The sequence below is a fragment of the Narcine bancroftii genome, chromosome 2 (assembly GCF_036971445.1).
Source record: "Narcine bancroftii isolate sNarBan1 chromosome 2, sNarBan1.hap1, whole genome shotgun sequence".
In the NCBI taxonomy this organism is placed as follows: Eukaryota; Metazoa; Chordata; class Chondrichthyes; order Torpediniformes; family Narcinidae; genus Narcine; species Narcine bancroftii.
Window position 1 is genome coordinate 298,527,816 of NC_091470.1, and position 15,704 is coordinate 298,543,519.

At 40.5% G+C, this 15,704-nt stretch overlaps 1 protein-coding gene across 4 annotated transcripts in view; it reads left to right on the forward strand.

Moving 5' to 3' along the window:
• Positions 1–15,704, forward strand: part of tmem68 (transmembrane protein 68) — a 59,783-nt gene that overhangs the window by 13,994 nt on the left and 30,085 nt on the right. For all 4 annotated transcript variants that reach the window (XR_011352318.1, XM_069921483.1, XM_069921484.1 and 1 more), the window contains exon 4: positions 9,736–9,929. Coding sequence is in view for 3 of the 4 variants with exons in the window: in XM_069921483.1 (XP_069777584.1) it covers positions 9,736–9,929 (194 nt within the window). In the remaining variant the exon portion in view is untranslated. The remainder of the gene's footprint in view (positions 1–9,735; positions 9,930–15,704) is intronic.

Consider the following 15,704-nt stretch of genomic DNA (forward strand, 5'->3'; position numbering starts at 1 on the left):
TACTGCCCTACCCTCATCAATTCCTTTTGTTACCTCCTCAAAAAACTCAATTAGGCTTGAGATGCACGAAGCCATGCTGACTATCCTTGTGTAGACTGTACTTCTTCAAATGATTATAGATACTATCCTTAAGAATCCTTTCCAATAGTTTGCACACCACTAACATAAGACTCAGCATTCTATAATTCCTAGGATTCTCCCCATTACCTTTTTTAAACAAGGGACTACATTTGTCATGCTCCAATCCTCCCGCTCCTCCCATATGGCCAAAGAGGACTCAAAGATCATAGCTACTGCCCCAGCTATCTTTTCCCTCACTTCCAACAGCAACCTGTGGTATATTGCATTTGGCCTCGGGTATTATAAATCTTGATGTTTTTAAAAAGATCCAACAGTATTCAGAGAAAATAAAAATAAGAAATCTGGGTATTACAATGGTTGCTTTCAGTTTAAAGAAATTCTTGTATGCCCTTTGTAAAACTGATCTACAATATTTGAACAGATTTTAAGATTGACGTTCTTTCAGATTTTTCATGTTAATTGCCTCTGCATACATATTTGTTTATATGTTTAACAACAGTACAGAACTGCATCAGTTCAGGCATAATGAAGATATCTGTTCAAACATAATAAACCAGCTCAAATAGTTTCAACCACTGATACATTTTCAAAATGGTTTTCCCAGACTGGCTGAATATGTTGTTTAACAGTGAACAAAATAAAACAATTTATCCTTTTCTAAATTGGAAAGAAAATAGAAATACTGGTTTTGCATTCAAGTCAAGTTTATTGTCATCTGATTGTACAAGTGCATCCCAATGAAGCAGTGTTCCCTGGTCCTCAATGCAAAACCTTCAGACACAACCAGACATAACACATACACACAAACAATACATATGAATGACAAGTGTTTGTATATACAAATATGTTCTTACAAATGTGTATAAGAGGATGGTTAGTGAGCAGTTACTTTTGGTTCAGCATTCTCATTGTCCGTGAGAAGATGATGTTCCTCAGCTTGGTGGTGCTGACTCTAATACTCCTGTTCTCTTCCCTAACAAGAGCAGCTGAAAGATGCGGTGTGCAGGGTGGAAAGGGTCCTGAATGATTTTGTGCGCCCTCATTAGGCCCTCATTATCCTGGTAGATCATATCAATGGGGTGGGGCGGGGGGTGGTGAAGGGAGACTCCTGTGATCCTCTCTGCTATTCTAATGGTCCTGTTGATTAACATCCGATCTATTTCTCTGCAACAACTGTACCACACTGTGATGTAGCTGGACAGGAATCTCTCAATAGATATAGAAGGTTGACATAACGGTGGCTGGTAGTCTTGCCTGCTTCAGTCTTCTCAGGAGTTGCTGTTGCGCCTTGATGACCAGTGAAGAGATGTTGAATGTCCAAGGTAGGTCACTAATTAAGTGAACTCCAAGGAACTTGGTACCCTCCATTCTCTCAACTCTGAGTTGTTGATGTGTAGTGGAGGATGGTCATTCCTGGTCCTCCTGAAGTCCATAATCATCTTCTTTGTCTTGACCACGTTGAGACACTGGTTGTTATTCTTGCTCCATTTCACAAGATTTTCCACATCTTCTCTGTAGTGTGACTCTTGAATGTTACTGATGACTTTTTGTGTCATCTGCAAACATAAAAAAAAGACAAAAACTTTGAAAATTATGAAACATAAGAGACATAAAGGAAGCTGAAGAGAATATTAACCTTAGTGAACATCGAAACATGAAAAGTGCAGTGTTTTTACAATAAAATCCAGAATTTATGGAGCATTTTGGTGCAGGAATGTTGTTGCACTTTTTGTCTATGAGGAAATGTTGTTTGTAATTAAATGCAGTTCCTATTTATTCATTTAACTTTTATTTTTGTTAATTTTCTCTGTGGTCACTACTGCATTCAAGTCTGATGAAGCCTTCAATTTAACTGAATTATATACCTGCTTCCTATTGCAAAAGACTAGTTCACTCAGATTTCCTGCAAACACCAGCAGGACAATGATGTGAGTTACAGAGAGAAAAGAAATTGGCACCAGACCGTCTTAAATCTCCGAGTATTGCTGCTGATGTGGACCCATGGAGAGACGAGAGCGGAAACAGTGCTCCTCTGAGGTGTCCATCTGCCCAGTTTGACTGTCGTCAGCTCCTAAATGGCCTGTAATAAGAGCTGACAATAGTTTATTTGAAATCCTGCAATGACAGGGTCTAGTCCCAAAATTTTCACTTGTACCAAGGCAGTAACCACAAGAAGTTGCAAGCTCGAGGAGAGCAGGAGGGCACCAGAAAACTGGGAGATCGCCTCCCTTTTGAGAAGAAGAGGAAACTACCCACAAGCTGGTGACCACAGCATCCGTCCGGTGAGGATCTCTGAGCCAAGAACACAGGCAGCGAGCTGTTAGTGACTCTAGGCAAGGAGCCCACGTGGGCTGCGAGCTGCTGGCAACTGCAGTCAAGAGATTCACACCAAGATACGGACAGCTGGAGACTGGCTAAAGGAGTGCCAGATCTCAGGCATGCGAGAGGGTGCTGATGGCACTGAAGGCTTCCTGATCAAGTCAGAAGTTTGAATCTGGAGCTCAGGTTGCTGAAGGTTTGGACTGAAGTCTATGTGGCTCTGGGACCAAATCCACAAATACTCGATGACTGGGGGGTCCTCGTTTTTGTTCCCCTTTCTCTGACTGTAAGGTGTGCCGTGCAATTTTGCTGATGGCAAATCTTTCTCTGGCTTAAAGAAATTTCTGTTTTCTTACATGAGAAAAACATCTGGAAACAGATTTCTGCTGTTTTATAACTTAAAAAAAAAAGTATATTTTTGCTCACTGCATTTTGCTTCAACGCACTTGAAAAATTTCCCTGGTTTTCACACTCCTACATGTTTAGAAAGCTTGTAGCAGATTTCAGTCGGGATTTTATCTGAAGGCTGCACCTGGCAATTGGAGTCAGATGAGTCAGACAGTTGGATTTGAAAAGCTCAGATCAGCAGGAAGCTAATTGGGGAAAAGAGATCAAGTGCTTCAGGGGACAAACAGCACAAACTTATTGACTCCACTACCAGCCTCACTGTTCAGGGTATCATCAGCGATACACAACATGCCAGTCTGCCTGTCATGACTACACATTTTGATGCCCTTTGAGAGTATTGAAGATTAGTCACCCAATTTACAAACATACCGAGGTCAAATACTCTTGTCACCTGCCATATACAAACCTGTGGACTGCCTGTTTCAGCTTGGCCTCAGCGACCCGCCCCTGATCGTCAGCAGATCGCTAGGGCTGAATTTGATCATATTGCTGGAACTGGGAATCATTTGACAGTCCAACGGCAACTGGTCATCTCCCCTCCACATGGTTTCCAAGAAGGCACCTGGAGATTGGCACCCATGTGAAGACTACCGTGCCTTGGATGCCCGTACAGTGCCTGATTAGTACTGCTTCCCTCATCTCCAGGATTTTTCATCATCTCTTAGTGGATGTTGCATTTTCTCCAAGATCAATTACCCAGTGGAGCCTGCTGACAAACACAAGACAGCCATCACAATTCCGTTTTTACTTCTCGATATTTGGTTTATGAAACGTGGCACAGACATTTCATAGGCTGATGGATGTGTATATGTTTACATAAATGACTTGCTAGTAGCCAGTTCTATAGGTAGCAAACACCAGATTCATCTCTGTCTACTCAGCATTAGCGTGAGTACGGCATAGTTGTCAGCCCAGCCAAGTGTCAGTTTGGAGCACCATTACTCACCTTCCTGGGCCATACGGTTGATGAACATGAGATTCACTCTCATGAGGACAAGGTGAAGGTCAACCATGATTTTTCTATTCCTTCAGCGCTCACGAAACTGAGGGAGTTTCTTGGTGTAATCAATTTTTACAGGCAGTTCATCCCGCACTATGCTCCAACCATTCACGGATTTGCTGAAGAACAGGGCTAGGAAAAATCAGTCAATCACACTCATCAAGGTGGAGCTTTCAGCTTTCCTTTGTGCTAAAAGCGACCTGGCTAGTGTGACTACTCTGGTTCATCTTGGGTGGAGCCATTCAACAGCTCGTAGATAGTGTCTGGCAACAACTTGCCTTTTTCTCCAAGTGACTCCAACATGCTGAGACCAAGTCTAGCACATTTGGTCATGAACTGCTGGCTGTTTATCTTGCTGTTAAACATTTTTACCATCTACTCGAGAGCTGTACATTCACCCTCGACACCGATCACAATCCTTTGACATATGCTCTTTGTTCCAAGCCAGACAAGTACTCCCCACGTGAAGTCTGTCACTTGGATTACATATCGCAGTTCACTTCTGATATTCATTCAACATGTCAAAGGAAAGGAAAACACAGTAGCAAATGCACTGTCGCGACTGTATATAGATGCATTGAATGCCTCCTCTATCATTGTTTTTCAGCAACTTGCCTCTGACCAGGAAGACGACGATGATGTGTACCCTTGCCAGCAAGTAATGGGCACATCTGGTGTGATTTATCTACTGGACAACAATGACTCTATGTTCCCAAGAAATATTGGCGGTCTGTGTTCAATGATCTCCACAGTATGTCGCATCCTGGTCTAAGGTCTACACAAAAGCTGATAACATCTCGCTTTGTATGGCCTAACATGAATAAGGATGTTAAGCAGTGGGCTCGGAGCTGCATCGCCTGTCAGAAAACCAAAGTTCACCATCATACCAAAGCTCCCCTTGACACATGCGGTACCCAAAACGCCGGATTTCAAAACAAACCTCAGTCTAGGTCCTCTCCCTTTGTTGAATGGGTACAGTTATCTCCTCGCCTGTATAAACTATTTTAGCGATGGACTGATGTTATACCTATTCATGATGTAACGGCTGAGACAGTAGCCATAATTTTGGTCCAGCACTGGGTAACACGTTACGGCACACCATAAATGATCACAACAGACAAGGGATGACATTTTGAATCCCAACTCTTTCATGAACTGAGTAATCTACTTGGTAGTACATGCACCCATACAACAGCCTATCATCTTGCAGCTAATGGCATCGTCAAACACTTTCATCGTCAACTCAAGATAGTATTGAAAGCCCAGCAGAATCCAAACCAGTGGTATGACTACTTGCTAATTGTACTACGAGGCATCCATATGACAGTAAAAGAAGACCTAGGCTGCACACTGGCTGAACTAGTGTATGAGACTACACTAACAGTACCTGGATGGATGGTTGCACCTGATCGACCTGCATCGATAGTAGACACAACCAGTTATGTTAATTGACTACGGCAGTATATGACAAATATCACTCCTGTCAAGTGTAGTATCATAAGTACCAGCTGAATTTAATTCATGTTCCTATGTATTCGTCAGATGTGATGCAGTATATCAACCCCTCCGGGCACCATACACTGGACCATGTAAGGTGATTCACAGGTCTCCCAAATATTTTGTTCTCGATATACAAGGCAAGAGGGAATCTGTTAGCATCAACCATCTTAAAATTGCTCACTTAGAGGATGAGTTTTTAGCTACATTGATGACCAGGAATAAACTGGTTGTGCCAGTAAGCAGAAACACCACCACTACTACCACCTCTGGCAACATCTCCATCTGCAGCACCTCCACCTGTAAAAACAACAAGGTCTGGGAGAAAAGTACTGACCAGCTCATTATGCACAATATTTCAATGGCTAAAGGGACACTTGATATTATACATCTGTAATGCTACCTTTTTTTTCTCATTATTGATCGCTTGTGCTATTGTGATTTTTGGAGGGGCCTATTGTAGCAGACTTCACTCGGGATTTTATCTGAAGGCTGCACCTGACAATTGGAGTCAGGTGACTTGGGCAGTTGAATTTGAAAAGCTCTGATCAGCAGGAAGATGATTGATCTCTATTGCCCCAAGTGATTCAGGGGATGTGATTTTTTTTTTTTCATGAATTTGCGACACAGGGTAATATTAATTCACTTCAACCCAGCAGTCTGGGGACTGAATAATCAACCGGAGTTCCACACTGTAGGTGCTGCAGTGAGTTGGAAATTCACAACTCACTAGTTTTATTCCTACAAGCTTGTGCAGTTCTGATAATCTTACACATCTATATTGTTAAAGGCAAGAATGAGAGTAGCAAAATAAATTGCTGCCTTAACTGCAAAGGCAAAAACACTGCAAATCATTCTTTTAAACCTTTGTACTTTGTTGGCATTTAATTTTCACTAGATTCTGCATTTCACCTGAGAATGTGTCATGTTAGTAAATAAATGATAATAGATGCTGAACTTTCTGTCACTAACTGTTCTGTAAGAGTGCTGATCATGGCAGCATAGAGGAGGCTTGGCCCCATATCTTTCCTCAAAATTGACCCAAGGGCCAGCAATTCCACAGTAAATTGCCGGAATTTACCAAGAACTGACATTTAAGGTTCTCACATTGTACAACTAGGCATCCGTATGACAGTAAAAGAAGACCTAGGCTGCACACCGGCTGAACTAGTGTATGTGACTACACTAACAGTACTTGGACAGATGGTTGCACCTGATCGACCTGCATCGATACTAGACACAACCAGTTATGTTCATTGACTACGGCAGTATATGACAAATATCTCTGTTTAAGCTCAAGGTTGTGGGTGATTATTTGAACATTTTAGAATTTGAGGAACATTGAAGCTCCTCAACAGATTTGTCAATCAGCTGGACATGGACGAGTTGTTTACATTGCAATGAGCTTTCTCGGCTTTTTCATGGGACAAAACTTGCAGTCAAAACATATTACGCCAGGCCTTCCTCCCATGCAGATGCTTGCTGTTTAGTTCAGTAAAACTTTGGTCTGCAAGTTGATGTGGGCAGATCCATAAAGCAGATATGAACCTGCTACAGGTTAAGGGAGACCAGAAGAGGCTCATTGTCGGCAGAACAATAGTCAATAATTTCCCATTATTGACATTCTATTTAATTAAACACATTAACCTCTATATCCAGAACTACTGTAAAAGGATGAGGAGGCTGCGGCAGCACTGGAGGCAAATCAGTGGACACTCGGTGACTTTGGGGTTACTCTCTTTTGCTTCTCTTTCTCTGGCTGTAAGAGGAGCCTGGCAGTTTCTACTGATGGTGAATTTGTTGCCTTATGGCAGACTAAAGCAAATTTCATGTAGTATGTTATTACATGTCAATAAAGGAATCTTTAAAATTTAGTGAACTCGAAGACTAAAGGTTTGCTCATGGGTAATATGTGGATGAGTTCCCTTTGTATGGATTGTGGCAGTTTACCCTCATAACCTTCATTTATTTTTTTTTGTTTATGGAACTTTTATGATTTTTCCATCCTGAAGTGTCTCCCCAACTTCCTGGAGTGGCCATTCACACAGGATTTACCAAAATTCCAAATATCTGCATCACACTGCAAGTTTAGATAGAATACCTGATGTACAGTATTTTCATGGGCTGGATGTCCTATTCATTAGCCCGTTGATCACGGATCGCCTGCAGTTCAGTTTAGACTGCAGGCGATCTGTGAAATTTCCTAGCGGTTGAGGAGGTAAAATGCCAAATGGGAATGAGTCCTTATTCCCATTCCGATCTTTTCACACAGACTGCGTTCTGGGAAATTGGGAATAATTTCCTGGAATGCAGCGGCTCTGTATTTAAAATAAACATAATTGATGTACAGTATGTGAGTTGTATGAATTCTGTGCATATAGTGAATGCATTGACTGGAGTTGCAATATGACTGGAATGCAGTAATTTTAAATGATTTGTGTGAAGTGTTTTTAGCATCTTCTGGTGCTGTTGGGATTTTAGTGGGTTCATAGCCTTTTTATTTAAAATAAAAAGTTTTCATTGGTAAAGATAACTTTGTGCTTCATTCCATGTTAAAACATGATCTGAACTCTAATAATTTTCTCCCTAAATTACCTCTTTTAGGACAATTCTTGAAATGTAAATCTGAACAAAATTTTAAACTTAAATTTTTAAAATTTTCAGCCAGACAGCACTGTAACAGGTTATTTTGGCCCATAAGTTCGTGCTACCCAATTTACACCCAATTAACCTACGTTTTGAATAGTGGGAGGAAACCAGAGACCACAGGGAAACCCCATACAGACACAGGGAGAACATACAAACTCCTTAAAGACAGCGCTGAATTCAAACTCCGGTCCCAATCGCTGGCACTGTAAAGGCATTGTGCTAATTGCTATGTCGCTCAAATTTTAATTAATAAATGTCTTGCTTTGCTGTACTAATAATGCTGTACAAAGACTGTTCATTCAGATCGAATTCAAAGTTTGCACAGAATTCATATAGCGTCTATTCTGAACAATACATTCAAAGCTTACCATATTTCTGACATTTCTACTTAGTTCTAACATCACATCACCCCCTATTGCCATTGAAATCCTCAGACTTGCATACTTTAATCTCCATTACTACCCTTTTATCTTCAATACTTTGCTGGTCTATTCAGCTCCATTCAAAACTTTGATCTGCAACACTCTTGGGAATATCTCATCATATTGGTCATTGACTCCATGTTTGAACAATAAACATTAATTCCATTCTTTTATCAAATTATTCTATAATCTAGAATTTAAATCCTCCAATTCTAGTTCAATCTTTTTTGTCCCTTTTTCATTTTTCAAAATGGCCTTCAAAATTAATCTTTTGATTTGTTTACTTCCATGTGGTAACTTCATGATTGAGAATCACCATTGAGAAGTGCTTTAAGGTGGTTTTTTTTAACTGTTGAGCTGATTTATTGCTGAGATCAAGGTTTTGGTGACTATCTTAAGTTGAATTCTTCTTCTTAGGCTTGGCTTCGCAGACGAAGATTTATGGAGGGGTAATGTCCACGTCAGCTGCAGGCTCGTTTGTGGCTGACAAGTCCGATGCGGGACAGGCAGACACGGTTGCAGCGGTTGCAAGGGAAAATTGGTTGGTTGGGTGTTGGGTTTTTCCTCCTTTGTCTTTTGTCAGTGAGGTGGGCTCTGCGGTCTTCTTCAAAGGAGGTTGCTGCCTCCCGAACTGTGAGGCGCCAAGATGCACGGTTTGAGGCGATATCAGCCCACTGGTGGTGGTCAATGTGGCAGGCACCAAGAGATTTCTTTAGGCAGTCCTTGCACCTCTTCTTTGGTGCACCTCTGTCACGGTGGCCAGTGGAGAGCTCGCCATAGAACACGATCTTGGGAAGGCGATGGTCCTCCATTCTGGAGACGTGACCTACCCAGTGCAGTTGGATCTTCAGCAGCGTGGATTCGATGCTGTCGGTCTCTGCCATCTCGAGTTCTTCGATGTTAGGGATGAAGTCACTTCAATGGATGTTGAGGATGGAGCGGAGACAAAGCTGGTGGAAGCGTTCTAGGAGCCGTAGGTGATGCCAGTTGAGGACCCATGATTCGGAGCCGAACAGGAGTGATGGGTATGACAACGGCTCTGTATACGCTAATCTTTGTGAAGTTTTTCAGTTGGTTGTTTTTCCAGACTCTTTTGTGTAGTCTTCCAAAGGCGCTATTTGCCTTGGCGAGTCTGTTGTCTATCTCGTTGTTGATCCTTGCAGTTGAATTAAGCAGCATTGAAATAACAAAGATTTTCAAGTACAAATTGAAAGATAAGATAGTTTTGAAAACCAAATTAGGGATAAAGCTATTAACCCCTTTGAAAAATCAGTGTTGTACTGTTCAATTTTTGTCTTCATCTTGACTGCTATCTCTGATAGTTAGCAGTACTAAGATGGTATGAAATTTCTTTCCTAGGTTTTAAATTGTTGTTGGAAGTCTTTAGTGTTATACATGGTCCCCAAGAGGAGTGTGTTAAAGCTTTGAAAAATGGACACTTGTTGGCCATCTCACCGGGTGGAGTCCGTGAAGCAGTCTTCAGTGATGAGACTTATAGAATCTTTTGGAGACAACGGAAGGGATTTGCCCAGGTGGCAATTGATGCTCAAGTGGTGAGTAGAACTAAGTTATACTTTTCTCTTTAATGTATTATCTTTTATGTTATTCAGTTCACACTTTATGACTGATATTATCATTGATCAAACAACGAGAAGCTGTAGAGGTTCAGAGTTGGGGGGATTTCATGGAGAGTCAAGGTTTTAAGCTGGGACCCTTTTTAAACCCATCAGGAATGTTTGTTCAAGATTTAGCATTTGCAGTTCTTGTGTAATTAACAAGTTTCATTGTAAATTTTCTCTGCACTCTTTCAATTTTATTGATATCTTTTTTGCAGGTAGGTGACCAAAATTGCACATGATACTTCAAATCTGGCCTCACCAATTTCTTGTGCAACTTCAATATAACATCCCAGTTCCTGCACTCAATATTTAATCTCTTTTTATGACTACTTACCTGTGATGTCACTTTCAAGTAATTATGTATCTGTATTGCCAGATCTCTTTGTTCTACCACACTCCGCAATGCCCTACTGTTTACCATGCAGTCCTACTCTGGTCTTCCAGAGTGCAAAACCTCACCTTTGTCTGCTTGAAAATTAATCTGCCATTTTGTGATGCACTTTAGCAAATGTGCTGATCCAAATTACTACATCATCTAGGTCAAAGATCATAGATGACAAAAACAATGGACACAGCACCTATCCCTGAGGCACACCACTAGTCACAGGCCTCCAGTCAGAGAGGCAATACTTTACTACCACTCTAGCTTCTCCTGGAGAGCTAATGTCATTTTACCGAGTGACTGAATCTTCTTGACCAACCTCTCACGCCTTGCTAAAGTCCTTGTAGACAACATCCACAGCCTTTCCTTCATCAGCTTTTCTGGTAACCTAAAAATAACTACAAGGTTGGTTAGACAAGACCTACCATAAAGAAAGCCATGTTGTCTATCCCTCATCAGTACAGTGCCCTCCATAATTTTTGGAACAGATATTTTTTCCTCTTTTTGCTCTTGTGCTCCATAGTTTTAAATGTGTAATCAAACAATTCACATGATCTAAGTGCAAGTTACAGATTTTATTCAAGGTTATTTATATACATTTTGGATTGACAATGAAGAAATTACAGCACTTTTTTGTACTAGTTACCCCCCCCATTTTAGGGCACCATAATGTTTGGGATATTTGGCTTCACAGGTGTTTGTGATTACTTAGGTATGTTTAATTCCTTCATTGGTGCAGGTATAAGGAAACTGGGCTTGCTTCTAAGCTTTTGATCACCTTTGGAATCTGTAATTGCCATTTTTCAACTTGAGGACCAGAGTTGTACCAATGAAAGTCAAAGAAGCCCTTCTGAGGCTGAAAACAAGAAGAAAACAGTAAAATACATCACCCAAACCTTAGGATTACCAAAATCAACTGTTCGGAACATCATTAAGAAATAAAAAGTGTACTGATGAGCACAGTAAACCCAAAGGGATTGGTAGGCCAAGGAAGATCTCCACTGTTGAAGAAAAATCCCTAAGTGGGTGTGTGTGTTACTCAAACCATTACAGCTTAGGCACAATTCTGGAAAGTCATTCCAAATTTCAGTCTTAGAAGTCCATAGTTGAATCACAGACTTTTAAACTGATGCCCAGAAGTAATCACGAAGGATGTGGAGAGACTGAGTGACTGGACTCCTGAAAGCTCACAAATCCTTGTTGAGTTTCTTGCTGAGAAATATCCTAACAAAAGGTTGTCACAACTCCCCTTTTCCTGCGTAAGGGAAACTAAATGAGTGACTTCCAAGATGCTTCCAAAACCCAGGCACGAGTCAGTTAAAAAGACCATTACTTTGGTCACGATCTGATGCAGCAATTCTTTTGCTTTCAAAACCTAGATACAAGTGAAGCAAAGTGACATTTCCTTTGGGCACGGAGGTTCAGTAATTCCCCTGGCAGGGAGAATCAGCAGAATTGTCTATTTCATACAGTCATTCCACTTCCACGTTCAGCTGATGGCTGAGGTCAATAATGAAATCCGGTTTCTGTAAGTGTCCCACTCACATCACTCTCACTGTCAATTTTCCTGGATGAACAACCATTGTTCTTTCTCTTCCTCCAGAGCATCAACTTTGTTTATAGTTTGTATTTGATGGTGCCATCCAGTCTCACCACCACTGAATGTTTGCAACCTGTATTAACCCTTAGTGACAGTCACACTAAATGAAACGGGAGCTCGTAGTACTACTTACTATCTGCATAAGACTTCATGAACAGAAATGCAGAGGCTACACTGCAAGATGCAAACCACTAGTTAGCCACAGAAACAAGATGTATTTAAGAGCCTGCAGAATTCTGGGAAAAGGTCTTATGGACAGATGAGACCAAGATTTACCTGCATCAGATAAATCTGATGAGAGAGTGGGAGACGGACTGGGCATGTGCAGAAGATGATATAGAAATTTCTGGACTTGGAAGACAAACCACCACTGTTTTTTTTTGACAAGAGCAAAGTGTGAAGTTGTAAAGGAATGGCCCAAAATCAAAGCACCCCATCTGTGAAACATGGTGGTTGGGGTGTTATGGTCTGGGCATGTATGGCTGGTACAGGAGCACTTATTTTCATTGGTGATGTAACTGCTGATGGCAGTAGCAAAATGAATTCTGAGGTGTATCATGTTCGACCAAATGCCTACAAACTCATTGGATGATGCTTCATCTACAACAAGACAATGATTCCAAATATACAGCTAAAGCAACAAAACAGTTTTTCAAAGCTTAAAAACTGGAAAATCCCTGAATGGTCAAGTCAGTCACCTGATCTAAATCCAATTGAACATGCCATCCATATGCTGAAGAGAATCCTTTAGGGGACAAGCCCCCGAAACGAGCAGCAGGTGAAGTGGGCTGTAATAGAGGCCTGGCAGAGCATCACCAGAGAAGATACTCAACACCTGGTGATGGTTATGAATCACAGATTTCAAGCAGTCATTGCATACAAGGGTTATACAACAAAGTACTTAACATGGCTACTTTAATATACTGTCCATAACATTGCTATGTCCCAAATATTATGGTGGTCTGAAATGAGGGGACTGGGCATAAAAAGTGCTGTAATTACTACATGGTCAAAGCACAATGTACACAAATACCCTTTAATAAAATCTGTAATGTGCACTTTAATAACATATTAATTGTGTTACACAATAAATCCAGTTACCACAAAGAAGGCATATTACACAGGGGTAAAAATGAACAATTACTTTATTAACAAAAAAATCTTGGTAAACTGAAGCCAAAAGATCTTTGAGAGAGAGAGAGAGAGAGTACAAAATTTGAAGTTGTCTTCTTGTGTTGCTTGCAGAGAGAGGTACAATGGCTGCCTTCGGAATGTTCATCCCTTTTAAAATGCCCAACATTATAAACTGCCTCCCAGACAATGACTCTGCTTGGGCTTCCTTCCACTTCACAGCTACACCCAGTGGTGGTTTGTCTTCCAAGTCCAGAAATTTCTAGATCATCTTCTGTACATGCCCAGTCCGTCTCCCACTCACTCAGCAGTCCACCTTCACTGTGGTTCTCTAAGGCAAACTGTCACTTTCCAACACAAAAACACACAACACATAGGCCAATACACAGCACAGAACTCTGTAACACCTCTCCTGCTTAAAAAAAATTGGGTCACAAGAACAATTTTTTAACAATTAATGGAAGTATTACATAAATAAAATAAAATAAACACACCATTTTATTTTTATAGTCAGTATGTGATTAGATTCATATCTACCCAGATTAACATCTTGACAAACAATCTGCTATTGCATTACCCATCCCCTTTATGTGTGTAATAATTAAACCATACTCTTGTAACATTAAGCTCCAGTTCAATAACCATTTGTTCTTATTTTTCATTTTAGACAGAAATATTATTTCAGTATATATTATTAACGGTTTTTGAGCAGTACAAATATACACATCAACATGTTGCAAAGCTAAAACAAGCGCTAATAACTCCTTCTCAATGGTTGAATAATTTCATTGATGGTCCTTAAACTTTTTCAAGAAGTACAAAATAGGATGTTCTACTCCATCATCATCCTTCTTCTGTAACAGTACAGCACCAACCGCTTCATCACTGGTGTCCACAGCTAAAGAGAATGGCTTTCAAAGTTAAGGGACACAATGCATGCATCTGACCAGATAAATTTTTCTTTCTTTACAAGTAGTTTTGTTAATGGGAATGCAATTTCTGCAAAGTTTTTACAAAATCTACAATAGTAGCCAATCATACCTAGAAATCTCTGAAGAGCTTTTTTATTTACCGGGGATAGGGAAGACAGTGATAGCCAATTCTTTCGCTCCAACCGGTGCCACCTGTCCCTGTCCTACCACATAACCCAGATAAATTACAGTGGCATGTCCAAACTCACTCTTGTGCAAATTCACTGTGAAATAACTGCTCTAATTCAAGCATGTATTCTTCCCATGTATCCGTGCTAATTACTAAATCTTCGATATAGGCTCCTGTGTGCTCTAAACCCTGAATTACTGCATTAATCATTCTCTGAAATGTACCAGGTGTATTTTTCATCCCAAAAGGCATAACATTATACTCATACAATCCTGAAGGTGTAACAAATGCAGAAATCTCCCTGCCTTTTTCTGTCAAAGGAACACGCCATTATCCTTTTAAGAGATCAATCTTTGTAAGAAACTTGGCCTTCCCCACCAAATCTATACAATCATCTGTTCTGGGAATAGGGAACGTATCAGTCTTTGACATCATGTTTACCTTTCAATAATCTGTACAAAACCTAATTGAGCCATCTGGCTTAGGCACCAGAACATCGGGTGAACTCCAATTTGAACTTGATTTTCAGATGATGTCATTTTTGAGCATATAAATCCACCTCTTGATCCAACAATCTGATCTTTTCCTGATGAACTCGGTAAGGATGCTGCTTAATAGGCTTAGCATCACCGACCTCCACATCATGACAAGCCACAGTAGTTCTTCTTGGAACATCTGGGAATATATCCTTAAATTTCATGTAATGTCTTCATTTTTTCCCTTTCTGATTTAGTCAAATGCATTAACTTGGTTTTTAAGTTTTGCAAAACTATAGAATTTTCCAGCCTGGGGCTTATCACTTTCTGTGCTCCATGACCTTCCACAAAACTTATCTCCTCCTTACTTTCCTCTATAACTAGCACCTTGGTTGGAATCCTAGTCTCCTCCTCGGTCGTTTTCTCAAAGTAAAGTTTAAGCATGTTCACGTGACAGACCTATGTCTCTCTTCGACGATCAGGCATCTCAATGACATAGGTGACCTGGTTAATTTTTGATTTCACCTTATATGGTCTCAAAGGGTTTGACTGCATTGGAAACAAAACTAATACTTTGTCGCCAGGTTTAATGTCCCTAATTTTTGCTTTTTGATCATACCAAATTTTCATTTTTCCCTTAGCAGTTTTTAACTTTTTCCTTGCCGTCTTGCAAGCCTGATGTAATCTGTTTTTAAATTTGAAAACATAATCCAACAGATTTGATTGTATATCATTATGTATCCACTGTTCCTTCAACAATAATAATGGACCCCTGACTTCATGACCAAACCCCAACTCAAATGGACTAAAGCCAAGAAACACTTGAGTTGCCTCTCTAACAGCAAACAATAACAAATGGATTCCTTCTTCCCAATCCTTTCTAATTTCCACGCAATAAGCCCTCATCATATTTTTCACAGTTAAATGGAATCTTCTAAGGCCCCTTGACTTTCAGGATGATAGGCAGACGACACAATTTGATGGGCTCCCAATTCATACACCACCTGTTGAAATATTCC